Genomic DNA, 26,501 nt, shown 5'->3' with positions numbered 1-26,501 from the left:
GTCAAGGACTACAGCAGATCCACATTTTAATGTTTCATCTCTTGCTATAAACCCCATCATGTATTTCTGGGGAATAACCTTCAATTCTTGCTTGCTGGGAAGTGCACACCAAATTCCCAAGCCTCCGTGCTGGGAAAAGCAGTGGTGTTTTAAAAATACTCACGGGATTCACTTTTTCTGTTAGAGTTAGAAATATGAGGAAGCAAGTGAACAGTACAATTACAAGTTTAAAAATGGAAAGAAAAATAATCTTTTAATTAAGAGTTTACAAGATTCTCAAATATCTTGACACTCTTCTAGTTCTACAAAAATGGGTGGGTGTGAGGTGGGCAGCAAGGTACATGTGGCCTTTAGGAGAGAAATCCAGTGAAAATTAATAAAAAATCCAGAACCACGTCTAATAGTGCTGCTCTGTAGGTGGTTATAGACTAAAAGAGGAAAAGAAGGTTTGAGGGGACCTTCTCTCTCTTAAAAAATACTGTGTATAAACCTAAATGGAAGGCAAATAGAGTGTGGTAGATACATGTAAGAAACAAGTACTTAAATAAGCCCTTAATAATTAATTTAAATAATATCCTGTTATTTATATTATATTGTATTATGATTATATTAGATTAGATATTAGATAATATATAATATTATATATTGGCACAGTTGGTGCTGCCGAGTTGTTCCGAGTGTCAGCAGCTCCCAAACAAAAGAAAAAGATATCCCACTTCCAAGGGGTTTTTTGGAGAAAAGCAGCCATGCAGGGTAAGCCTGTAGGGTAACTTGTACCCCTGCAGGTGTCCCAGGCAGGGACAGGGGGATGTCTCACCCACAGGTACTTGGAGGACGTGGCAGTCACGTAAAGGAAATATTGCAGGTTAAGGTCAGGGGTTGTCAGTGATCTGTGAGCAGCAGCAGGATTTGTGTTCAGTGGTTTCTTTATTTCAGACTGTTACTGTGCTGTTCCTTTGGAAATCTGTCCTGAGGTAGTCGAGGTGTGGCTGTGGAATCCCAGGGTGGTTTGGGCTGGAAGGAGCTTCCCATGTCCCGTCCAGGCACTGCCAGGGCTGTAGTGGTGCTGCTCTGCCAGCACTGCACCATTCCTGCACTGCACCATTCCTGCACTGCCTGCAGGATTCCTGGCATCACTGCAGCACTCCCAGAGCTGCTGTTCCCCTTCCCTGGAGAGCACCAGCCCTGTGGCTACCGCGAGGGAGAGCTGGGATGTGCCCAAGGGCACCCCTTGGAGGAGTTCCTGGCCCGGCCTGGGGGAGCTTCAGAGCCATCCTGAGCCCTTGGGATGTGCAGAGCTGAGTCCTTTGCACAGGACACGGGGTTTTATTCACTGCTGCTGCTCAAAGGCTGCATTATTTGGGAATAAAGTCACAGCTCTGCTGGTACTATTAAAGTCAGATTGCAGAATGCTCTTTCAGGCTCTGCCACTCTCAGGAGGTTTCTTGAATTCTTCAGAGTTCAGCTGATGATTTACAGTAAAAGAAGACCCTGTCCAGGGTTCTTTGGGGGCACTCCCAGGCAGTTTTCTTGCCTCAGGTTCTTTATGTTGGTTTTGTTTTGGGTTTTTGATTCTTTTTCTCAAGGAGTAGTTGGTAAAAAATAAGTATTTTTAAAAAAATTGAATGGTCACTACTGAATTTGAAGGTCATACCCATTATTTTGCAATATGTGCTATGGTTTGAATTTCTTTCCAATGACAAAATGTTTTTCAAAGCAGTTCTAAACTCCTCGGGGACAGGTGAGGTGTGTTTGGTTTATTTCCCTTTTTTTAATAACCTGATTCTCGTGACTGAAATCCCTGCAGGGCTTTTTTCCTTTGCATCCTCCCCTGGAGCACTGGGATGTGATTGGAACCAGGGGGTTCCTGCTCCATTTCCCTGGAATCTGTCAGCAGGGCTGTCACGCCTTTTTAAGGGTTGTTTTATGAGACAGGAAAATATCAAATTGTTTCCTCTACACCAAAGCATTTCATGGTGAAACGGGAACGGGAGGAGGGCTCGTTATCAGGAGGGTTTTTATGACTTCCTTTAAAACACAGGCCCCAGTCAGAATGTGTTTATCACTATATTTATATATCCCAGTTTATTGAGCACCCAGCAGTGTCCATTCACAATGCAAAACAGAAGCAAATAAATGCCTAAAAATCAGAATCACTGAGTGGCAGTCAAACACTTTGGATTTTTGGGGAGTAAAAACACTGTGCATTGAGTGAGGAGTAAGTAACAGCTCTCACTCCCAGTGGTGATGTAAATTAATCTAAGGCAATTAAAAATTAAAAATAAGGCATTTTGCCTGTTCCAAGCTAAACATGTCAGCACAGAGGAATAAATAAGGAGGCATCTCTGTTCCATTTGTGAGGAAAATGAGGGATATTGGTGGGAGAGGGTGTGTTCCTTAGGGTGGGCGTTGAGTTTGGCTTTTTAAGTGTGCAAGGAACAAAATGTATTCCAAGTGTTGAGTCAGGTTCTTGTCCTCAAACCTTTCCCTTGAGTGAGATGATCCAGGGAAATGTCCTCAAAACTCTCCCTTGGGTGAGATGCAGGTATAATTCCCAAAGGGATGCCATGGTCAGTGGCTCCACAGTTCCTGCAGTGTAATTCCCAAAGGGATGCCCTGCTCAGTGGCTCTGTGTGCAGTGTAATTCCCAAAGGGATGCCATGGTGAGTGGCTCTGTGTGCAGTGTAATTCCCAAAGGGATGCCATGGTCAGTGGCTGTGTGCAGTGTAATTCCCAAAGGGATGCCCTGCTCAGTGGCTCTGTGTCCAGCTGTGCTTCCCTTGAGATGTTGGTCATGTCTTTGTCTTTCTGACACATTTCCAAAATCACACACAAAGTCCTGCAGTTCAGATTAGCTCATGAGGGGTAATTAAGTCTAGAAAATGCTAAATTTGGAGGGGGTTTTATGTCAAGCAGACGTGGATCTGTCTTACACCTGGGGAATAGGGGTGATGATGGCTATCTTGGAGCTCCAGGGACATTCAGGATTCAGATTCAGGACATTTGTGTCTATTCTATAAAGCAGAAATCGCTTTCCACCCTCTTCTTTCCACATCTGTTCAGCCTCTGTTCCAGCTTTGCACGACAGCAGCAATTCATGGAGGAACAGGAGTCCCAGAGATTTCTTTAAGTCAGTTTTTCAAAGGGAAGAGAAGGGAATTTTTCCATAATTTCATTATTACAGCTGACCTGGTGAGACCAGCTTCAGCACTGTGGCTGTTTGTGCTGGGACAAATTATTTGGGCCAGGTAACGTGGCTTTCTTTGAGTGTGGTATCACTCAGGGAACAGCTGGGATTAACAAGGTGATCCCTTCTGTTGGAAATTTATGTTTTAAGCATTTGAACAAGGACAACAATTGGATACAAGTAAAATCATGGGTGAAAAATAGGAGAGAGAGCAAAATTTCTAGTGTGAACTTGTTAATTTTGTTATTTCATGCTTATTATTGCACTGCAGCCAAATGCTGCTGGTATTTTTAAATACAATGAGCATAATGAAATCAGTGGGACTTGACTCTGACTCTTTGCAGGATCACAGCTGCCTAATCCTGATCCAAGTTGAATCCTTCCATTGGGACACCGTGAACCAAAGTTCAAATTTAGAACAGTGCATTAGGTAAAAGAAAAAGTTTAAAAGTCTTTATTACCTTTCTGGAATCAGTTAAATGGGTTTATGAGAAAAATATTATTTACTGAGTATACAGTTTTATATGAATACCTCAAGTCAAAATTAAACATTTAGGTGCCTCTGAGGTATGTTTTTTGTAGGGAATACAGATAAAATATTAGAGTATTTAAGATCTGAATGTCCTAGATAATTTTTTCCCCCCAACAGGTTTGTTGGAAAAATAATTATTTACTATTTTTGGTGACAGTAGATCTCAGTTGCTGAAATCATGTTTCAAAGTATTTCAGATATCTAAAGTCCTCCCTGAACTCCTTCCAAGGAGGACTTTCTCTTCTCCTTCTCTGTGTATTAGCTGGTGTCCCTGTTCCTCGCTGTCCCCATGGATGATTCCCGTTGGGCAGGTCCTTCCCACTCTCCATGTGCTGGATCCATCTCCTCCCTCCATGTGTTCACTGGCACAGCTGATCTTCCTTCCCAGCCCATTCCTGCCCCTTGCCCCCTGCCTGCACCCCAGGCAGTCTTGGACCTCCGTGTCTCTGGGCTGGGGGATGCCCTTGGGTCCCTGCTGGGTGTTTGGGGTGAGAGCTGCTCCAGAGCTCCATCGGATACAGAAACACCTGGATCACTCTCCAATGCCCCTTCTGCTTCTGAAATCCCCAGCACTCCCCTCAGGCAGGTGCTGTAAGGAGGGCTGGCAAACCCTTGGCTATGGCCAAATCAGCCAGAATATGACCTTTAACCAGTTCTTGAGGTGTTTCTGGATCTGAAGCCCTGCATTTCCTTCAGGGGCAGGGGTGGCAGTGCCAGGCGGGCACCCGGGGGACTGGAGCAGATAACATTCCTGTTCCCCAGCCGTGCTGTTGGAGCCAGTGCTATCACTGGAATGTTGTTGCCAAACAGGAGGAAGCCTGGATACGCCAAAAACCTCCGGAGAGGGGAAGGCAGGGAAAGGGAAATCTGAAGCGGAGGGGCCGGACAATGTGGAAAGTATTTCCAATGATTTCATAACAACCGGAGCTGTTTCCGTGAGTGGTTTTCAGGTGTGGCTGAGTTGTTTGGAAAAGATCTCCTGGGCCCCCTGGGTGGCAGCCCTGGAGCAGCTCTCCAGGCATGCTCCAGCTCTTTGTTATCCCACAGGTTTCCTACAAGGTGAAAAGATGGGATCACACCAGTGCACCCACCCCATGGACACCTTCACCTCTTGGATGGCACCAGCCCAGTGCTGGGCCAATTAAAACCTTGCTACTGATTGATTCGAGTCCAAATCCTTGTGGGTGTTTGCACACCCTGCAAAGTATTTTGATAAAGTAGTTTCAGTGTTTGGTGTCTGCCCAGAAGGACCCTGGGAAGGGCAGTTTGATAGAGGGGCTTGAGGATTAGCAGCTGGAATGGCCTCTCCCCCTGCATCCCTGGGATTCCTGTGGGGCTGCCTTGGCTGCCACTGTGGCTGTCACACCTGAGCAGCACAAACACATTCCTGTGTCTTGGAATGCTCTAGGACATGGGGAAAACCATTTCCATGGGGAAAATAATTTCCAGGGGAAAGTTTAAAATTCTCCTTCTCATGTTGCTGGGAATTGCTGCCTGGCCTGCAGTGACCAGGATGCAGGAGTGGAACTCTGCCTGGAGTTGTTCAGGAGTTCCAGCATCCCTCTGGTCCCAGTTACTCCACAGTAGGACATAAATCATGGTGCAAAGCACAAGTCACTTGCTGAATGTGCTTTTAAAAAAATGAGATTCATGGGAAGCTGTGTAGGAATAACTGCAGAGAACAGTCCAGAACTGGAGTTACTGTTCAAGAAGTGATGAAGGACATGTTACAGAGACTTGAGTTGCTTCTTCCACAGTGCTGAAAGCTGGAAGTGACAAAGCCATTCCCTGACTGGTTAGAGCTAATTTGGATGTTAATTGCTCATTAACACAGCTCTGACTCTGCTCACCCAGCTGAGGATGAAGCTCTGTAACAGCACTTGAGGCATTTGTAGGAAATAGAGGGGAAAAAGGAAGGAAATGCCTTGATCTTCGGGCTACATCCCCCAGCTCCTGGCAGTCCCAGAAGTGCTGAAGTGCAGTGTTGGGGGAGTTCTGGGGCCTGGCCCTGATCACCTCACCTGGAGCCTTTCAGCTCCTTGCTGCTCTCTCTGGGTCCCAGCTGATCCTTCCAGCACCGTTAGGGCTGTGCTGTCTGTGCCTGTTCTCTCTCCTGTGATGCTGTGGGAAGGAACATTCCTGGGCTGAGCCTTGCACAAGGATAGAACTGGGCTCTGTTCTCTGGGAAATCCTGGCAGCTCTCCCAGAGCCATCAGCTCTGTGTGCACATCGCTTCAGAAGAGATGGATCCATTTCATGGTACGGGAAGAAAAACACGATGGGCTTTAGATTAAGAAGATGAATTTAAAAAATACTCTGCTTTAACTCAAGTGAATGAATTTTAATGATGAGCAAGGGGTGGATTTTGCATCAAAACCGTGTAATTTGAAGCAGATCACCTGACAGTATTGCCAAGACAGGTAAGAGGAACCCAAGTGTGAGTGTTTGGAATTGGAAGTGAACTGGAAATCAAGTGGGAAAAGTGTTGGAAGCACTGGACACCAGGGAGAGTTTAGCAGTTCCATCCCTTGTTTGTCAGTGGGAACACTGAAAAAGGAGTTTGTCAGGTGCAGTGAGGAACTCTCCAATCCAAGGGAGCTTAAACACAGGGGAAGCCTGATGTGCTACTGGATCAGCACTGGAATGTCATTCAGGAGCAGGGAGATGGTTTGGGAAGATCCCCTGGCCCCATTCAGGGCGCTGGAATTGGGAAATGGGGCCCTGGCTGAGGCCAGAAGAGCTAAAAGTGGTGCATTCCTGCAAGAAATCCAATTATGGGACATAAAAAAGGGGGGGTAGATAAAAATAGATTTTGCAATGAATGTGAAATTAATGGTGTCATGTATTGATCAGGAGGGGCTGCTGGAGAGCACTTAATTGGGATCTTTAGCTGTTAGAGTGGGGAGGAGATAATTAAGGAGATACCCTGGAGTACGCGTCTCTCTGTGATCTGTATGTGGAATGCCAAAATGTTCCTGGCTCTGGGAATGTGTCTCCCAGTCCTGCCCATGGACTGGTGTTACACTGCACACATCTGATGAAAACCCATGGCTGGTTCCTGCCCAAGAAACAGAACAGGAAAAATGAGAGTTCTGCCAAGTGAGGACCTCCCAAGCTGCTGCTTGGGGTCACAAGGGGCTTGGACAGTTTAAAATCAGGTTGTTGCTGATAGAAGACTCCTCAGTGTTCTTCCCTGAGGGCTTGGTCATTCAGACAACATTTTCTCCTTTAGTCAGATTTTTTGAGAGGTTTTCGTGTTGTGTATCAGAATACAAATCCACATGTTCTGGTGGACATGCTGCAGCTCAACAACAGCTCTTCTAGTCCTGCATTTCTTTCTGGGGAAAAGCAGAGCAATTTTAGTTAGTTTCCATAATTAATGAAAAAATAAATGTATTTGGCAGCATGGATTCCCATGTGGGAAATGTCATCAGGTGGCTTGAGCTTGGTAAATAGTTAAGAATTCAGAAAAAAAATCTGTGTATCCTGAGCTTTGGGGGTTTGTTGCTAATTGTGCTGCTTGGAATACTCAGTGGTAATTGGGGTCCAGCTGCTCAGAATCTCACTGTTACATTTACTGGCTGGATTGCTTTAATAGGATTTGGAGGATGGCCCTTCCTATGGTTCAGCTTGTGCTGTTAAATCACCAACCTTTTAATGCAATAATCCCTGGATTTATCCTGCCTTGGACTAGCAACATAGGAAGATGTGACTGAGGCTAAAAGTTTGGAGAGTGTGGGTATAATCCAGAGCAAGAGCTGCTTGTGCTTGTTAGAGTCACTGTAAAATGATGAAGTCGGTGTTGTGGGACAGAGGAAGAGTGCTCATGGCCAGAAAACAGTGGGGAAAATTCCAGTAATTCCAGTGCCATGGGCAGTGGCAGAACCCAGCCAGGTCAGGAGGCAGCTCCATGTGAAATGACTGCAGGGTTTGACTGGATGAGTTTGTACTGCAAGGAATTCTGTATTCAGCTGGCATTTTGTTACGACTGAGAATCATTAATTGAATTGTGCATGTTAATGAGCTACAGTGGGAAGTGGGGTCTGGGTGTGTATTTGAGTAATTAACAGAGGTTGGGGTTTAAGCCATGGTCACAAAGCAATGACACTGCTTTGCTGCTGGTATCCTCTGCTCAGGTCTATTTTACCCCCAGTTCCACCCTTCCCTCCCCTGCCACTTCCATTACAGTGGAGATTTGGTCTGCTTGCCTGACAGTGCCGTGTCCTGTACTCCCCATTAGTGGTCAGTAGTTACCTCTGCCTGCATGTCAGCCTTCAGTTTAATGGCCTTTTTTGTGTGTTCATTTTCTTCTGTTTCCCATCGTGGTTTTGTTTATTTCTTTTACGTTTTTTTTTCTGTTCTCTTTTTTTTTTTTAAACCGTGGTGATGTTTGCCCTTCATATTCCCCAATGTTTGCACATGCCAAGATGTTGCCATCCCAACATTACCTCCCACTTCACTGACCAGTGCCACTAATGACCATCTAGCACCAGCCACAGCGGGACCCCTGCCCTCCGCCCCGCGGGACGTCGTGGCCACCCTCGTGTCCACTCGCTTCATCCGGCTCACGTGGCGCCCGCCGGCCTCGGACCCGCAGGGAGACAACCTCACCTACTCCATCTTCTACACCAAGGAGGGCATCAACAGGTAAAACACGTGGCACGGGCTCTGCTGGCACTCCTGGGCTTCGCTGGCACACTGGGAGCCCTGTGGGGTGGAGGGAATGCGTTCCCCTTCCAAGAGCTGCTCCCTGCCTTCAGCAGCCTGCTGGGGCCAGAGAGCAACATCCCTGCGATGCTGGCAGCAAGAGGCACATCAGGCTGTGTGATGGGGTTGGTCAGACACCGTGGGCAGTGCTAAATGCCAGCTCCCTCCGAGGAATCAGTGATCAGAAATCTGCTGGATGCCTCCCAGTCAGCACTTGTGGTGTATTATCCCAGTGGATGATACCAGTCTGCCCCTTCTCCTTCCTGATGGCATCTACTGCTCGGAATTACAGTTTCAAATTGTGATAAGTTTGAGGAGGCTGAAGTGAACATTCATTTGGAGCAATGCTTAATTAATTGCAGATTAGCTTATCAGATTTATTACTCAAGGGAAAATTATCTGTCACCTTATTGATGAGAGTGTGAGATGCAAAGTCATTTGGAAGAGAAAACACTCTAGAGGGGAATTCCTGCTCTTCCTTAATCCTGTGGATAGACATCTTGTCCAGGCTCATGACAATTAATTGAGGCAATTAGTAACATTTTATTTGCCTCACAAATGTTGTTTTTCTGTTACTCCCTTAATTTGGTAATATCCAAGGTGTTCCAGCCTGGATGTGGCTTGGAGCACGCTGGGACAGCAGGAAGTGTGCAGGAGCACCCAAATCCCTCTGAGGCTCCGAGGTTCCGACTGCCTTGGCCTCTGCTGGCTCAGCTTCCTCCAGTTTCCACCTGGTCAGGGAGGGGAGAGCCAGGACCATGGCAAAGCCTCCTCACCTCTGCCCCTTGGACTTATTTGAGGGGATTCTGCCCCTCAGGTGAGACCCCACCTGCAGAGCTGCCCCAGCACAGGGAGGAGCTGGAGCTGCTGCAGAGAGTCCAGAGGAGCCACGGAGCTGCTCCAGGGCTGGAGCCCCTCTGCTCTGGAGCCAGGCTGGGAGAGCTGGGGGTGCTCACCTGGAGAGGAGAAGGCTCCAGGGAGAGCTCAGAGCCCCTTGCAGGGCCTGAAGGAGCTCCAGGAGAGCTGGAGAGGGAATGGGGACAAGGCATGGAGGGACAGGACACAGGGAATGGCTCCCACTGCCAGAGGGCAGGGATGGATGGGATACTGGGGAGGAATTCCTGGCTGTGAGGGAGGTGAGGCCCTGGCACAGGGTGCCCAGAGCAGCTGGGGCTGCCCCTGGATCCCTGGCAGTGCCCAAGGCCAGGCTGGACAGGCCTTGGAGCAACCTGGGACAGTGGAAAGTGTTCCTGCTCATGGCAGGGGTGGGATTGGGTCACTTTTCATTTTCCTTCCAACCCAATCCATTCTGTGATTCCAAGAGGAGCATTTCAGAATGAAGGAGTAGCAATGGAGGGGACATTTCTGCTTCAGGGGCTGCACAGTGTCACCAGCTGGGACTTGTCCCACCTCAGCCCGGTGACAGAGGGGCTCCCCTGGAGGCTGTGAGGTGGCAATGAAGGGGTGTCCTGGGGCTTTCCTGCCACCCCCCTGGAGATCTGGGGGTCTGATCAGATCTGATGAGATGGAAGTTACTGTCTCACACAGCTGCAAGGTTATTTCATCCCCCTGTCAGGTATTTATTTACTTCACCCTCAAGGCAGTTGTCCTGGAAAGGGTGTGAAAATTGAAAAGTGCTGCAGGGAGGTTTAATTCTGGGGAACTTTAGACAAGCACTCAGGCGGAAGAACCCCAGACTTCAAGAACTGGATAAAAATAAAAGCAATAATGGCACATTGCTGGTCTGAGGTGGTAAATTACACATGCAGGATGCTCAGACCCTGCTGAATTCACAGTTCACTGTGGTGTGCTTCAGACACAGCAAATGGAGTTTAATTGTGTGTAATCACACTCAGAATGCCTCTGGAGCTCCCTGCCAGGCCCCACAGCTGGCACACACAACATCCATTCCCTGACAGCTCCCCAAAGGTGCTTTTTTACATAGAAGTGCAACTTTAACCTTGGCATTTCCAGCCAAATTCCTGGGGTTGCACTGAAGGCTCTTCCCTTGGCTGCTTGAGAGTTCCTGTGAACCTTAGCTGGAGCTTCCAAAGCTCCTTAATTGGGGATTAGATTGGAATCATGGAGCAGTCATTACGATCTGCAGGGTAGTGCAGTCGTTCCTGGGGCCCATCTGCTTGATGCCTGTTATCCCAACCTGAGCACGTTGGAAAAGGTGCTCCAGGCTCCCCAGGAACAGCCATAAAGGAAGGATTCACGCAGCACTTAATTAGATTAATCTCTCCCTATTTTTACCATGCTGTTGTGAAGCCACATTCCTGGTTATTACTGAAAATTTGCAATACTCTGACGTGTCTATTTATTTTTGGTAAATGTTATCTTTCCAGTAAAATAATTCTCTTTTTTTTTTTCTAATTTTAAATAATAACCTTTGTTTGCTGATTACCATTTTTCCCCAGATCGAATCAGGGAGTGCACTTCCACTCGAAGCAGAAAATGCTATATTTTGCATGTTAATGGGGGCTGGATGTTATCCCACAGCTGTGAATCCCTTGGCACTTTAGGCTGGGCTCTCAGATCCCATTCTTGTAGCTACATCACGTCTTAAAGGAAGCTCCACTTGGAAACATGTTTTCAAGAAAATGTTGTGCTCAAAGTGGAAAAAATAGCAATGAAAATTAATAAAAAACTGAAATAAATGAAGCTGTTTATGCAGTGCCATTTTAGCTGAGCTTATGAAGGGGAACATTCTAGAAAATGGGGGTAAATAGGTATTTAGTTACAGAGAGTGCATTGTTCTCCTCTCTGTAGGTACAGTTTAATAGTGCAGAAACCAACAGGGATTTCGGAATGTTTTCAGCCAAGTTCTGCTAAATCAACCACACGGGTGGATGTAAAAAGAAATAAATTAAAAATGTGGGTTTGGGGATTGTATTTCCCTGATAGAAAGTGAAGCAGAGTGGCTGGAAGGGAGGAGGGGGAGCCTGGGATGGTTCTGAGAAATGCTTTAACAGGTGTCAGTGCTGGCAGCCCAGAGGGGCAGGATGGGGCTCAGGGCAGGCACAGCCCCCTGCACTGCTCAGTGAGAACTTTCTCACTGCTCCTTTGCGAGTTCCTGGCATTCCCAGGGAGCTCCTTCCCAGGGAAGGACGGGCAGCATTACCCAGCCACAGCTCCGGGCAAGCCTTGAACTGAAGGCTGCCCTTAGTTTAATGATTGATCTCCTAATCTCTCCCTCAACCCTGATAAGAGGAGTTGGAGTTTCCTGGGTGGTGTTTGGCGGAGGCCTCGTTCCGCAGGGGGAGTGTTCTGGTGCCAGGGGTTCCCTGCAGGTCACTGAGCAGCAGCAATGCCCCTTCCAGCCACCCCTGCCTGCTCCCAGCTGCCTCAGGGCTTCCAGCTCATCCTGACAGAGCTGCCCCTTCCCGTGCCAGTGTTCCTTCCCTGGGTGGGCTCTGCTAGCCTGGATCTGTCTCCAGGAGCTGCTGCAATTTCCACTTGGGTCCAGCAAAGCTGCTTTGCCTCTGCTGTGTGTGGAGGCAGCGTCAGTGCCACGGCTGTGCCCTGGGTGTTCTGAACAAATCCAAACATCAGCAAAGAGCCCAGGCAAGGCTGGAGGTAGAAGGACATGTTCAAACAGCTCCTTTGAAAAATCCCCAAAAAGCAACCCCACAATATTAACAGGAATGCCCTAAATCTCGCCAGACTGTGTGTGCTGCTAAAATAGTTTCTGTGCTGGCTCCCGAGCTGTAGGATAAACTGTCACTGTGAGTTATCACTTGCTGTCACGGGAATAACAAAGAAAGCACTCCGAGTTTGTGGGTGTCAAGTGTAATTTATTCTGTTCCTTCAGCGTGTTGGGTTTTGTGCAAAGGGAAGGCGCAGAATTGGGAGCAGTTTGTCAGCAGCACTTGTGGTGTTGTGCAGGGAGCACAGCGTAAATCCCACGGCATTTGCACACTGGGTCCATTCAGGTGGGACTGCAGGAGCAGCTACTCCTCATTTACTAATCAGTGGTGGTGTCTGTGCCCAACCCTTTTGTTTCCCCAAGGGAACGTGTGGAAAACACGAGTCGTCCTGGAGAGACGCAGGTGATGATCCAGAACCTGATGCCAGAGACAGTTTATGTGTTCCGGGTTGTGGCCCAGAACAGGCACGGCCCTGGTGAGAGCTCGGCACTGCTGAAGGTGGCGACACAGCCCGAGGGTGAGCTGGGATGTTCCTGGAGTTTTCCTCACTTTGGGATCGATACTGATTTTATTTTTTATTCTCCCCATTCACAACCTTCCCCAGAATCTGATGCTTTTTAAAAGTTGTACTTGCAGATCACAGTTTCCAAAGATTTTCCAGCTCGGTGGGCTTGTGGGATTTATTGTCACTGTTAAGAACTGATGGGACATTTCCTTGCTAAATTCTCTGAACTGTTATAACAGGAATACTTTTAAATGGTCATTAACTGAAAAAGAGAAAACTTTAGGCAAATGCCAAGTCACTTGTCAGGGTCATTCTAGACAGAAGGGAGCCAGGGAGTAGGATTGACTTTGGGAATCTGGTCCCACCTTTCCATCCCGCGGTGGATCCGTGTGGAACGTCACAGTGGGAGAAATCCCCCCTTTTCCTGGGCTGCTGGCCAGGGCTGGGCACAGCAGGCCTGGGACTAACAGAGCTCCCCTTGTGTTGCAGTCCAGCTGCCCGGCCCCGCTCCCAACATCCGCGCCTTCTCCGGCTCCCCCACCTCGGTCACCGTCACCTGGGAGACGCCGCTCTCGGGCAATGGGGACATCCAGAACTACAAACTCTACTACATGGAGAAGGGCCAGCACACGGAGCAGGTACGGGCCTGCTGCACCCGCTCAGGCTGCCCTGAAAGGCTGTGGGCACCTTGGGGAGGGGCTGCTTTTCTGACAGACCCAATCCTTTAGCCTCAGATGCGGGAAATACTTAAAATCGGAATTGTGACGTGAAATGTTTGTGTCTGGGCTGGGAATGAAACCTGTTTTACTGGTGATTCCCTGTTTTGATATTTGTCAACATCAAGTGGCTTTTGGGGAATTCCATCATATCACGACAGGAGAAGGCAGAGAGCAGCCATGACGTTGTTGAGCTGTTCTGGTGCAGATGATACTAAAGATGAAATTACTGCTTTTATATGATATTAAAGCCCCACAGAATTACAGACTGGGTTTTAGCAGTTCAGGCCAAATACTGATTTTGGCATGATCCCTAATCCAAACTTTCTTGAGTTCCTGGACCCAGTGATTGATATTTTGATATTGCTGAGCTTCCAATTAATTTAATTTTCTTAGTATCCCACTGAAGCATTCAGTGTGGTCTGTAGAAGTATGGGCTGCCACTTGAGAATGAGGATTAATCCCAGTCCTCACAGCCACTTTCCTGAGTGCCTATCAGTATCATTCCAGCTTTAAAAAGCAAAGGGAAGAATATTATTCTTAGCTTTTAAATATTTTTCACATCAGTTTTTAAATAGGGCTGTTTCCTTTTGTATTTCTGCATCCCACTATTTTGATTATAATGATAATATGATGATTTTAAGAGTTTCCAGGTCTCTTTTCACATCCAGGCCCAATGTCCATGTTAGGATTTAAATAGGACAGGGAGAATTTTCTCCTGGAAGCTCAGAGCATCCTCCCGAGTCCTGGCTGTGCCCGAGGGTGACACAGAGCTGTGGGTGGCTGTGCAGGAACTCTGTGGTGCTGCTGGCACTGCAGAGCTGACCTGAGCTTGTGCTGGGGGTGTCATTGGGGACAGGATGTGGATGTGGGGGGCCTGTCCCACACGGTCACGGGGCTGAAGAAGTTCACCGAGTACAGCTTCCGCGTGGTCGCCTACAACAAACACGGCCCCGGCGTCTCCACCCACGACGTGGTGGTCCGGACCCTGTCAGACGGTAAAGCTGCTCCACTTCTTTCTCTTTTGGGGTTTTTCCAGGAATTATCTGGCAATTTCCGACAAGTGAATCTTTAACCTGACTTTTATGGGGTTTGTTCGTTGTTGCGTGTGGCTGTTCCCGGGCAGAATCCCCCTGAGGCCTTCCAGAATTGGGTGAAGGAAAATTGCTGCACCTGCAGAAGGATCTGGGATTGTGATTCCAGAACAATGGTGTCCTTCATTCCAGCATCAGCCTTTTATTTCATGGATTATTGAGCCTACAAAAAAATACACTGAAGGCACCAACTCCAAATTATTTTTTAGGTTCTTTCATATATGAGCAGCCTCTTGGTTTTGGAGTGGTTTTATTTTAATTGTGTTGCTGTGTTTGTGCTCCAGCACAGGTTGTTAAATCCATTACACAGAGTGGTGAGAGCAGGATGTGAGCTCAGTATTTTTTATAAGGCTGATATAAAGAGGTAATGTGAGCAACTGCAGAGTGATCAGAGTTCATGATAACTTGGATTTGTTAGGAGAAGTTTATATAGAAGAACACTCAGAGGGAAAGGGAGCAGAGCCTGGAATCGTCTCCTCAGGAGTGATCAAGAGCGGAGGGGAATATTGTCCCAAACTCTGGGTCCAGGTTTGTTTCTGGGGCACTTCCTGACTTTGCAGTGGTTTCTGTGTATTTGCTAATTCAGTTCCTCTTCCATGAGACCCTGTCAGCATCTTCTTGAACCCACACCAACTTTAATCCACAACATGAAGTGGGCAAAGGTTCCACAGATAAATTTCCTCTGAAAAGTCATCCCCCCTTTCTGTCTGTTCTGCCCCTGCTCTGTGTTGGGGTCACTTAGCCTGGGGCTGTGCTCCTGAAAGAAGGAATGCTCAGTGTCCACCAGTAATTCCTCTGTCCCACTCCTCATTCTGTGGACCTTTGCCATGGTCTCCATGGTCCATGCATTTTCCAGGTTCCAAAGACACAGGAATGGTTACACATTTCTCCTGGGAAAGCTGATTTAACCTTTAGTGCCGTTTTCTGAACTTTTCTCCAAGTTCCTTTTCTCCTTTGTTTAAAAACTCAGGTAGAGGGGACTAAAATGGCATCAAAGGTGTAAGTAAGACGTTACTTGCATTTGAGGAGCTTTTTGGGTTCTTCTGAGCACCAAGAGGAGTCATCCCAAAATCTTTGTGCAGTTCTTTATCCCACCCTGGGATCTCCCCCTGTACCTTCCTGCTCTGACCTTTCCAGCTCCTTGCTCCAGCAAGCACTTCCCTCCCGTCCCCTCACTGCTTAAAGTTGAAGGGGTTTCCCGTGAAAGAGGGAGAAATCCCTATTCTGCTCCTGTTCTAGCTCCTGCTCTCTCAATTTCATGCTTTGTTGTTACTTTGCTTGGTTTGGTGGAGGTTTCTGACCCAGCAGGTGGAGTTGGAGTGGTCCCATTTTAATGCTGGCACTGCTTTGCCACCTCCGGTATCAAGATAAACTGGGAGAGGTTACAGAAGGCTTGCAGCTGTTTCATTCCTTGAGAATTCCTCAATGGATGACACGTGGCTCTGGCAAGGGGCTGCTGTTCCCTGTGTCTGACTCTTCCAGAATCCCTTACACTGACACTTCAGTTGGAGACACCATGGGGATCCTTTAGAAAGGGTCACAGAAACCTCTCCTTGCTCTTCCCCTCACCACCAGTGCAAAGAGAGACTTGTGTGGCCCTGGCTCTGCCTTTTGCTCCCTGACCCTTTGCTCCCTGATTTCTCTGAAGGGCTGCCAGCTCCTTGGTTGTTTAAAGAATTTATTACTAGTTACAGTGTCATTTTAAAGTTCTCCTGGAGTTCTTCCCTTCTCCAGCTTCAGTTTTCACACTTAACCTATAGGTACTTACTTTCTAAAGCTCTCTGAAGGATGTAATCTTGCTTCTTACAGGCTCATAACCCTGGCAAGCTCTCAAATCTTTGTGAAATGATGCACATTTTCCTCTGTGTTTTCCTATTGTGGTGTCCAGGAGCAATCTCTATGTTCCCTGCAGGGATTTCTCCCTAAGCCTCCTTTAGCCCTGATTTAACAAAACATCTGCGTTTTTCTGTAGGTTGTTGCTCCTAATCTGTTACAGCACCTTGTTGCAGGGATAACTCTGCAGGTATTACCATTTGAACCCAGGTTTATGTGCTGCTCCTGAGGATTGCTTCTCCTGTTCTGGAATTCCTGATCAGGGATTACAGCTGGGAGTGGAATCTGAGCCTGATTGAGGCCCTTCCCTCCCATGTGCTGGTGCTCCTGCCTGGCTGCTGTCCATGTGCTGTCCCACTCCAGGAGATGCCTTTCCATAGCAAATCCCTGTTCTTCCTGGGGAGGATGGGGGTCCCTGGCACAGGGTGCTTCTCTGGATCCCTGGCAGTGCCCCAGGCCAGGCTGGACAGGGCTTGGAGCACCCTGGGATAGTGGAAGGTTCCCATCCCATGGCAGGGATGTGCTGGAGGAGCAGAGAAGGCTTGCCTTTGTATCCTCTCCTCTTCACCTTGCTGCTGCTTCTCAGCCCACAGCTCTTCATCCTCAGGTGTGGTGATTTCAGCTGGGCTGACAAGGGAAGGCAAATCCTGCTCCTCCCCATTTCTGCTGTGGGCTGCTGGGTGAGGGCCCCATCCCAGTGAGCCTTTCCAAACTCTTCTTCCACTTCATCCCCCCAGGGAGGTTCTCTGGGATGTTACTGTGGCTGGGCTGAGTTATTTGGAAAATGAATTCTTCAGGCTGGAGCAGTCCTCATCCCCCTTTATCCCTGTGCTCCCTGCCCATTGTTGTGCTTCACCAGAGCCTCTCCTTCCTGCCAGGGAAGCCTCAGCTCTGCCTGGGGCCAACGTTTGCTGTGGTGCCACGAGGAATTCCCTGCTCCCAGGGTTTTTCTTCCATCCCCTTTTTTCACTGCCATGAGCAGCCAGTAAAGAACAAGCAAAAAGAGGGAGTTCAAAGACAGTCCCAGTGTCTGAGCTGCTCTTCACCTCCTCACTGTCACAGGGCCCTGGGCACTCAGAGCTTTCCTGTTAGAGAAAATCAGGATAACAAAATCCAGGCCAGAAACTGAAACTTGGGTTCCCCCAGTCAAGCAGTGTGTTCATTAAAGATTTGCCTTGGGGAAGAGCTGGATGGGATACTTTCTCTGAGAATTTGAGAAGTGATTTTAAATATGAAACATATTTGATTTAGGTAGGTGTGAAAATAAAGACCTGAATAAAGAGTTTTTTCTTCATTATGAAAATGCAGACCCCTCCTCAGCCATTCACTGTGTCAGAAAGTACCTTAAACCAGGATGGTTTGTACTTCCATAGCAAATGAGAGCAGAGAGTAGTTGGGTGTGGAAATACAATATTTGAAAGTTTTGGGGTTGTAATTCCTTTAATGTTTCCAGTCCCCAGTGCTCCACCGCAGAATCTAACGCTGGAGGTTCGGAATTCCAAGGTAAGATTGGAGGATTTCCTGCTGCCAGTGGGTAAATTAAAAGACTGGGGGGGTCTTGGATTGTCCACATTTTGGAGCTGTTTTGGGTCTTTTTCCTCCCATGCAGCTTTGGAGCTCCTTATAGAGGATATCTGAATGTGGGGCTTGGAGAAACAGCAGCAGCTGTGGGCTGGGTGTGGTGGGACACAGTGACAGTGCTAATGATGGAAGGGATTTAATGAGGCCCTGAAGGCTCAGAGCTGGAGTCCCTGCTCCCTGTTTGCAGTGTGGACACACAAAGACAAACTTCTGGAATGCCTTGGGCACTTGAGAAGAGAAAATGGAATATTTGGCCAATGTGCCTTTGGAATTGTGGGTGGAGATTTTTTTTTGAGCTTTCCAAAAGACTTTTTTTTTTCCAATACCTTTCTGTGCTGCCTTCCCCAGAGCATCCTGCTGCAGTGGCAGCCCCCTCCTGCTGGGACCCACAGCGGGCAAATCACGGGCTACAAAATCCGCTACCGGAAAGTTTCCCGCAAGAGCGACGTCACCGAGAGCGTGGGGGGCACGCAGCTCTCACAGCTCATCGAAGGTGAGCAGCACCTGTCCTCCCAGGGATCCCTGGCTGTGTTTAGGGGGTTCAGGGACAGGATCCCATTGGGTTCCTGCAGGGTTCCATCCTCCCAGGGATCCCTGGCTGTGTTTAGGGGGCTCAGGGACAGGATTCCCTGGGGTTCCTGCAGGGTTCCATCCTCCCAGGGATCCCTGGCTGTGTTTAAGGGGTTCAGGGACAGGATTCCCTGGGGTTCCTGCAGGGTTCCATCCTCCCAGGGATCCCTGGCTGTGTTTAAGGGGTTCAGGGACAGGATTCCCTGGGGTTCCTGCAGGGTTCCATCCTCCCAGGGGTGCCTGGCTGTGTTTAGGGGGCTCAGGGACAGGATCCCATTGGGTTCCTGCAGGGTTCCATCCTCCCAGGGATCCCTGGCTGTGTTTAGGGGGCTCAGGGACAGGATCCCATTGGGTTCCTGCAGGGTTCCATCCTCCCAGGGATCCCTGGCTGTGTTTAGGGGGCTCAGGGACAGGATCCCATTGGGTTCCTGCAGGGTTCTGTCCTCCCAGGGATCCCTGGCTGTGTTTAGGGGGCTCAGGGACAGGATTCCCTGGGGTTCCTGCAGGGTTCTGTCCTCCCAGGGGTGCCTGGCTGTGTTTAGGGGGCTCAGGGACAGGATCCCATTGGGTTCCTGCAGGGTTCCATCCTCCCAGGGGTGCCTGGCTGTGTTTAGGGGGTTCAGGGACAGGATTCCCTGGGGTTCCTGCAGGGTTCCATCCTCCCAGGGGTGCCTGGCTGTGTTTAGGGGGTTCAGGGACAGGATCCCATTGGGTTCCTGCAGGGTTCCATCCTCCCAGGGGTGCCTGGCTGTGTTTAGGGGGTTCAGGGACAGGATCCCATTGGGTTCCTGCAGGGTTCCATCCTCCCAGGGGTGCCTGGCTGTGTTTAGGGGGTTCAGGGACAGGATTCCCTGGGGTTCCTGCAGGGTTCTGTCCTCCCAGGGGTGCCTGGCTGTGTTTAGGGGGTTCAGGGACAGGATCCCATTGGGTTCCTACCTTCAAGACAAACTGAAGCAGCTCCCAGAGGAGCTCTGGGGTTGTGTGGGCTGCAGGTGGTGCCTGGGGCCTGGTGACCTGATTCCTAGCCTGGTTTGGCCATGGATTTGCTGAGTAGACTGGATGATTCCTTATAAAATGGTTTTTAAAGGCCTGGAGAAGGCGATTCTGGGCTCCTTGTGTGCCCAAATGCCAGAGGTGGGGAGGGCACAGGAGCAGGGGATGGGCAGGGTTGGCACAGGCACCTGGACCCAGCTCCGAGCCCTGGGAACGGCTGGCCCTGGGCATCCCTGGAACATCCCACCTCATGGCCATGGAATGTTCTAGAGGGAATGCTTTTCCTCCTTTTGGACACAGAAAAATCCAGTCTAGTCCTTCACGTAGTGTCAGTCACCTGTTGCTACCAGAGCTGCAGTTGTGTTCAGCAGGAACAAGCAGTGCATGAGAACAGGAGCAGCACTACATTTGTTCCTCTTTAAAACCTCTCTAAAGGAATACTTGCATTCCCAAAAAGAGAAGAAACTGAGAGTGTCTGGAAGAGTTTCTGACACTGATTTTTTTCTCAGAAACTCCAGCTGTGACTTAGTGAGTCTCAGTTTTCTCACAGAGTTGAGATATTCCTGTAATTCCAGTATATTTTTGCCAACAACAAAACCTGCTGGAGAGGTTCAGTATATCAAATTTTGGCTGCCTTTTCACAGTGCTCTGATTTTTTAGTACAGACTCTTACAGACATTAAACAAGTGTGAGTCTGCTCACCTGCTGCCTCTGTGCCACCCCCAGGTTTGCTGATGGCAGGGGTGTTCCTGTTCTTAAATGTAATTAATTAAATGAATTAACTGCCCTAAGTTCAAGCATGGCTACAAGCAGGCCCTCCCAGTCTTTTGCATTATAAACAGATGGGACTTTAGTTTCTTTCTGCAGAAAAGCTGAGTCTTTGTTTCATAACTTACATTTTTATAGGAATATCAGAAGATATTGTATTAAATTTGATTAAAAATTTAAATTTAATTTTAATTGAAATAATACACTGGAATTTGGTTTATTGGTTAGTAAAGGCTAGTGTACACATTTATCAAACTTCTCTATTTTTAGACAGTTTACATTTTTTTTACGGATTTTTATGGGATGAACTTTTTGTTTTTATAGGTGCAATTTATTTTTCTTTATAAGACCAGATTGTTATGTAAACTGATTTTCATTTTTGTGATTTTTTGCATGGGAATTTGCTGGGTTAGCTGTTAATTCAGCTGCACTTGGCTGATGTAGCAGGCCTAGGACAGGACATCAGGAGGCTTTTGTTAATCACATATTTAAGTTATGTGCAACACCAGCCCTGTCCAGCACTGACGGTGGAAGGCTGGGATATCCATGGTCCCTGGGATTTAACTGGGATCTGTGGGAATGCTGGGCTGGTGGATCAGTGGGAATGATCAGTGGGAATGCCAGGCTGGTGGATCTCTGGGAATGCCAGGCTGGTGGATCTCTGGGAATGCCAGGCTGGTGGATCAGTGGGAATGCCAGGCTGGTGGATCTCTGGGCATGATCAGTGGGAATGCTGTGCTGGTGGATCTCTGGGAATGATCAGTGGGAATGCCAGGCTGGTGGATCAGTGGGAATGATCAGTGGGAATGCCGGGCTGGTGGATCTCTGGGAATGATCTCTGGGAATGCCAGGCTGCTGGATCTCTGGGAATGATCAGTGGGAATGCTGTGCTGGTGGATCTCTGGGAATGATCAGTGGGAATGCTGTGCTGGTGGATCTCTGGGAATGATCTCTGGGAATGCTGGGCTGGTGGATCTCTGGGAATGCCAGGCTGGTGGATCTCTGGGAATGCTGTGCTGGTGGATCAGTGGGAATGCTGTGCTGCTGGATCTCTGGGAATGATCTCTGGGAATGCTGTGCTGCTGGATCTCTGGGAATGAATGCCGGGCTGACAGAGCTGTGGCCGTGTCCCGCAGGGCTGGAGCGAGGCACCGAGTACAGCTTCCGCGTGGCTGCCATGACCATCAACGGCACCGGCCCCGCCACCGACTGGGTGTCAGCCGAGACCTTCGAGAGCGACCTGGACGGTGAGAGGAGCGTGGGGGTTCCTTCATTTCACCTCACCCACATCTGGCTGCCTCTTTGGAGGACAAACCTCTGTGCTCTCACTTCTGGGCTGGGTGTCCAGTGGGGTTTATTTAGGATTGACACCGATTTCTACTTAACAGAAAATTCTTGCCAAGCCAATAAAGTGGCTTGAAATGAAACTCTGCTCCTACACTTCCTAGTGCTGTATGTTGGCAGCAAGTGCCTCCTGCTAGGCCATGCTCTTTTATAGTGACAATGAGAGTAAGAAAGAAATCATGGAAAATGTTCTCACAGCCTTTTGCTCACTCCCATGGTGGTGCTGTGCTTTCTTTGACCCACAGTAACTTATTTTGCACAGAAGAAAGGGGAGATGAATTATATTTTCTATATTTTCTGCATCACATCTTCCAGCAGAAATTCTGTTGTGGGTATTAAATAAAAATTATATTAAAATTGTGGGTATTAGAATAATTTGAAATATTTGAATAATTGAAGTAATTTGAATAATTTGAAATAATTGAATAATTGAAAATTCCGATGATGGCGGAAAGGTTCCTGAGCTTGTTGGAGCTTTAAGTGGGATATCCCAAAGGTCTTTGCATGTGCTGTAACACATGCAAACCCTCAGCAGAGGGTCTGTTTCACCAAGTCTGTGCATTTGTGTGCTGTCAGAGCAGGCTCAGTGATCCTGGCAGCTGGGAGGTGGAATAATGGGTCAATATTTGCTCTCTGCTGCCAGAGGATCCTTCAGCAGCTGGCTCAGGAAGCCTGGAAAACCCTTTTCCCATCCCTGTGCGGTGAACAGAGCAGTTCAGGGATGTGGATACTGGAAATTCCTTTTTCCACATGTCTTAGTGGATGTGACACAGCCTTGGAGCTGCCAGTCCAAAAGTGGGGCAGAGCTCTGTAAATGAGCACCCCACAGGGCAGTGGGAGTGTCCCTGAACTGGAGTTAACAACACTTTGCCACAGGACAGCACCAGGATTGAATTTAAATTTAAACAGGGCAGAAGGAAGAAGAAGAATTACATTTTCCTTCTCTGTTGGCTTTGTCATTTACATTTTTTCACCTTCAAGATGTTGTAGGAAATCTGACTTTCTATATTCTTTCCATTGAATAAAGCAGTAAAACATGACATTTAAGACAACATAACTTGATATTCATGTAACTCTGTGTACACCTGTGAGATCTGTGTGCACACTGCATTTCTTGGGTTTCTTTCTTTAGAAAGCTCATGTGGATAATTTTAACACCATGCAAATGCAATTACAGCTCATCTTGCATTTCTTAGGCTCTACAGACACGAGGCATCATTTCTTTTTATTCCAGGGCTGCTTTTGGAGTTTAAATAGAAAATAATTCCCAGAAGAGTCCCATGGATGTAAAGGGGAGCAGGTTCCCCCTGAGCACAGAGCAGGAGGAGTTGAGCAGTTGTACAGAGCTTGTCCCCAGTGCAGTGGAAATGTCACCTCTCCTGCTGCACTTGGAGCTTTGCTGAGTTTAAATGCTGGGAGCTGGAACTGCTGGGCTGTGTCAGCAGCAGCCCAAGAGCTCCCCGGGCTGGGGGCCAGGGCTGTGCTGTGATCCAAATAATCCTGTTGTGGTGCTTTATGAAATGTTTGTAGAGGAACGCAGCGTGTTTCATTAAAACCAAATCCCCGCAGGAAGCACAAGTCCTTGATTCCATTTGGAGTGGGGAGCTCAGTTTGTGATTGCAGGGAATTATCCCTAATCCGCCTGCACCCGACAAAAGGATTTATTTCATTTTTGAGAAGTGAACCCAAAGTTGGGGACACTCCAGGGACAGTTGGGAGATTGCTTTTAGGTTCCAGTCAACAGTGGGGAAAAGCCTCTTAGGAGAAATATTAGGGGCTTCCAGTGGCATGGTGTGGAAGTGTTCTGGTGTCAGGGATCCTCATTCCCTGTCTGTGGGGTAGGGTGAGACTCGTGTTGCTTTTGGGGCAAGGGTTTGAACATTTGATGTGGACTCTGTATTTTCTGAACTTTTAGTCTGGCTGTGTAGTTGTAGCAATTATAGGAGCCCAAGGATCTAGGCAGTGACAAGTGTAGGACAATTGAGGAGAGCCCTTTGCAGTGCAGTTTTTACAGCTGTGGAATATCCTATTTAATGCTACAACCAGCTCAGGAACCTTTCTTTCATCGCCAGACTTTTCCATGTAATTATTGTAAAACCCACAAGTAAGGGATGTGGTGGAACTGAAAGTAGATGAATTTGTGGATAAAACTGGCGTGTATTTGGAAAAGTGGGTGACAGCATGGGCACCACAGATCTGCCTGAGATCCAATACCAAAACCATCCCAAGCCCCTAAGCTTCAGCACAACTGTTCTGCCTTTTAAAGGGAGCATCTATTGGAGTGCAGCGTTAATATTCTGCTGTCTCCTGCACAGCAGAGCTTCACCGTGCTCATTCCCACACACACAAGCGCTTTGTTTGACCTTCCTGCCTCACGCTCTCCGTGTCTTTGGCTGTGTTTGAGGGAAGGCCTTGCAGTGCCCCTGTTTCCCTGCAGAGAGCCGTGTGCCCGAGGTGCCCAGCTCCCTGCACGTGCGGCCGCTGGTCACCAGCATCGTGGTGAGCTGGACCCCGCCCGAGAACCAGGACGTGGTGGTCAGGGGATACGCCATCGGCTACGGCATCGGCAGCCCCCACGCCCAGACCATCAAGGTGGACTACAAACAGAGATACTACACCATTGAGAACCTGGGTGAGTGCAGGGAATGTGCCCAGCCTCCCTCAGCACTCCTTAAACAGCTTCCATGGGAGCAGCAGCCTGAGTTCGCCATGCTCCGTGCGGAGCTGCGCGAGAAAAAGGGACTGAAATGTCATCAGGATTCACTGGTGGCTCCTTTAAAAGGAGAATAAAGATTCACCCCTCCACAGAGCTCTCTGTGGGAGGTAAAATAGTGTGAAAGTGATAAAAAGAGCAATACTGGGAATTCCATCAAATCAGAGGTTTGAGTAATTTTGGTTTTGTTCTTTAGAATTGTTTTTCTCGCTCCTGATTTGGCTGCACTTAAAGGTAGATTTGCTGTAACTATAGACTCAAGCCGTGGTGTCCCTGCCCAGGCAGGAGGTGGAATGAGATGGGCTTTAAGGTCCCTTCCAACCCAAACCAGTCTGGGATTCTGTGGCCATGAACAGAAGGTCTGTGTGGAGACTTTCTCAGTTCAAATCACGTATTCCAGTTCAAAATTAAAATACTGAACAAAGAGGGTATGGAGAAGCAGAAAGCAGGATTGTGCAGGTTGTGCTGATTTCTTTTCCCCTTCAGATCCCAGCTCTCATTACGTGATAACCCTGAAAGCCTTCAACAACGTGGGGGAAGGGATCCCCCTGTACGAGAGCGCAGTGACCCGGCCCCACTCCGGTGAGTCCTGCCCCGCAGCCCCCAGGGATGGGCTGGGGGTGCTGGGGGGTCCTGGCTGTCAGTTCATCCCGTGCTCTCTGTCCCTGTCACTGCTTGGCCCCGCACGTTCCAGATAAACCAGCTAAATCGGGCTCATTTGTAAATTCCAGACTCACCTGACAGCTACTAATGGATGTTCTCACTCCCAGCATTCCCCTTACCTGGGCCCAGCCCGCGTGGGCGCGGTTCTGGACACGATGCCTGTGTTTGCTTTGTGTCCCTCTCTTGTCACTCACTCTAAACAAAATCTGGGCAGTTTTTATTTTGGCCTGGTAATCCATAAAGAAAAGAGTTTAAGCAGAGAAGTGTGCAGGTGAGCTGTTGCCATGCTCCCTCCCGGCCTGCTGACACCAGCCAGGAATTTGGTGGAGGTGCAACACTTGGGGTTAGTCCTGAATGCTTGGAGATCCTCCAGAGGATGCTGCAATTGCAGTTTCACAGTTACTGCAAGTTGGTCCCTCTCTTGGAACCTTCTTTTGAGGGTGCCTTTTGGGAGGTCCCCGTGTGTCTGGGAAGTGGAATTTGCCCATCCAGAGCTCCAGCTCTGTGTCCTCCTCGTTGTTTTCTGGGAGAGCACTCGGTGGACACTCGGGGCAAATGAAGTTACAGTGACTGAGTGTTTGGGGTTCCCAGGCCATGGCTGTGTGCCCTGGGCACTAATGAGAGCTACACCAGCAGGGATTTGTTGTTTTACTGTCTGGAGGAGGGAGGACAATGCAAAGAGTGATGTTATTGCCCAGTCTGATGTCACCTATTAACTCTGGCTTTTCTCTCTTTCTCTCCATTCCTCACCTTCCATCTCATTGCACTTCCCTGCATCCCCTCTTTTTTTGTTTTGGTTGACATTAAAATGCCACCTCCTTCCTTTTTAATTATAAACCACGGCCTTTTCCCCATGGATTGCCCAGACACTTCCGAGGTTGATTTGTTTGTTATTAATGCTCCATACACTCCAGTGCCAGATCCGTCTCCCATGATGCCCCCGGTGGGAGTTCAGGCTTCCATCCTGAGCCATGACACCATCCGGATCACTTGGGCAGACAACTCCCTGCCCAAGAACCAGAAGATCACGGACGCGCGGTTCTACACCGTCCGCTGGAAAACCAACATCCCTGCCAACACCAAGTACAAGGTACCGGGAGCTTCCCAGCCCAGCAGGGCAAGGCACAGCTCTGGGAGCGCTGCTGGGCTCTGTGGAGGGGCAGGATTCCTCCAGCTCCGCTCCCAGGGGAAGGCAGAGCTGAGGGAATGCTGCCAGGATTGCCCTGGGTCTGCTGGGAGCAGTTCTCTGTGTCTCCTGTGGGAAGGAGCTGGAGCTGGGACAGTGTTCTGGGAGAGGATGGAAGAGCTGCTTCAGGGCAGGAACAGAAATTTCCAGTGTTGTTCTGTTCTGTGGACACTATCTGTGAGCCCTGCAGGGAAAACACATTTACCCCCATGGTTTGAAATTTCCTTATAGAGCCTTTTCAGTTTGTGCAAAGCTGATAGTGAACCTTTCCTTTGGGAGCTGACTGGCTTCAAAACACACAGCAAAAACTTGATGATATCCTTGCCTTCCTCTGTTTTCGTGTGTTTGGATTTGGGGACTGGATTTGGGTTTGGTTTGGTGCTTGGTTGGATTTTTTTATGAATTTTCAGAGTTACCTGGAGGGCTCAAAGCTGCTGACTGCAAATTTCACATTTGTAA

At 48.5% G+C, this 26,501-nt stretch overlaps 1 protein-coding gene across 9 annotated transcripts in view; it reads left to right on the top strand.

The window, feature by feature from the left end:
• The window catches only part of NEO1 (neogenin 1), a 159,068-nt gene that overhangs the window by 109,950 nt on the left and 22,617 nt on the right, over positions 1-26,501 (top strand). For 4 of the 9 annotated variants that reach the window (XM_058846654.1, XM_058846657.1, XM_058846653.1 and 1 more), the window contains exons 8-17: positions 8,207-8,366; positions 12,439-12,593; positions 13,071-13,219; positions 14,157-14,295; positions 17,678-17,727; positions 18,154-18,298; positions 21,273-21,383; positions 23,918-24,112; positions 24,680-24,775; positions 25,723-25,946. In XM_058846654.1, the coding sequence (XP_058702637.1) occupies positions 8,207-8,366; positions 12,439-12,593; positions 13,071-13,219; positions 14,157-14,295; positions 17,678-17,727; positions 18,154-18,298; positions 21,273-21,383; positions 23,918-24,112; positions 24,680-24,775; positions 25,723-25,946 (1,424 nt within the window). Of the gene's footprint in view, positions 1-8,146; positions 8,367-12,438; positions 12,594-13,070; positions 13,220-14,156; positions 14,296-17,677; positions 17,728-18,153; positions 18,299-21,272; positions 21,384-23,917; positions 24,113-24,679; positions 24,776-25,722; positions 25,947-26,501 lie in introns of all 9 variants that reach the window. The other 5 variants (XM_058846649.1, XM_058846655.1, XM_058846652.1 and 2 more) reach the window with 2 other exon arrangements.

This window comes from Poecile atricapillus, chromosome 11, assembly GCF_030490865.1.
Source record: "Poecile atricapillus isolate bPoeAtr1 chromosome 11, bPoeAtr1.hap1, whole genome shotgun sequence".
NCBI lineage: Eukaryota > Metazoa > Chordata > Aves > Passeriformes > Paridae > Poecile > Poecile atricapillus.
The sequence above is the reverse complement of the archived record's forward strand: the minus strand, read 5'-3'. Positions and strand labels throughout refer to the sequence as shown.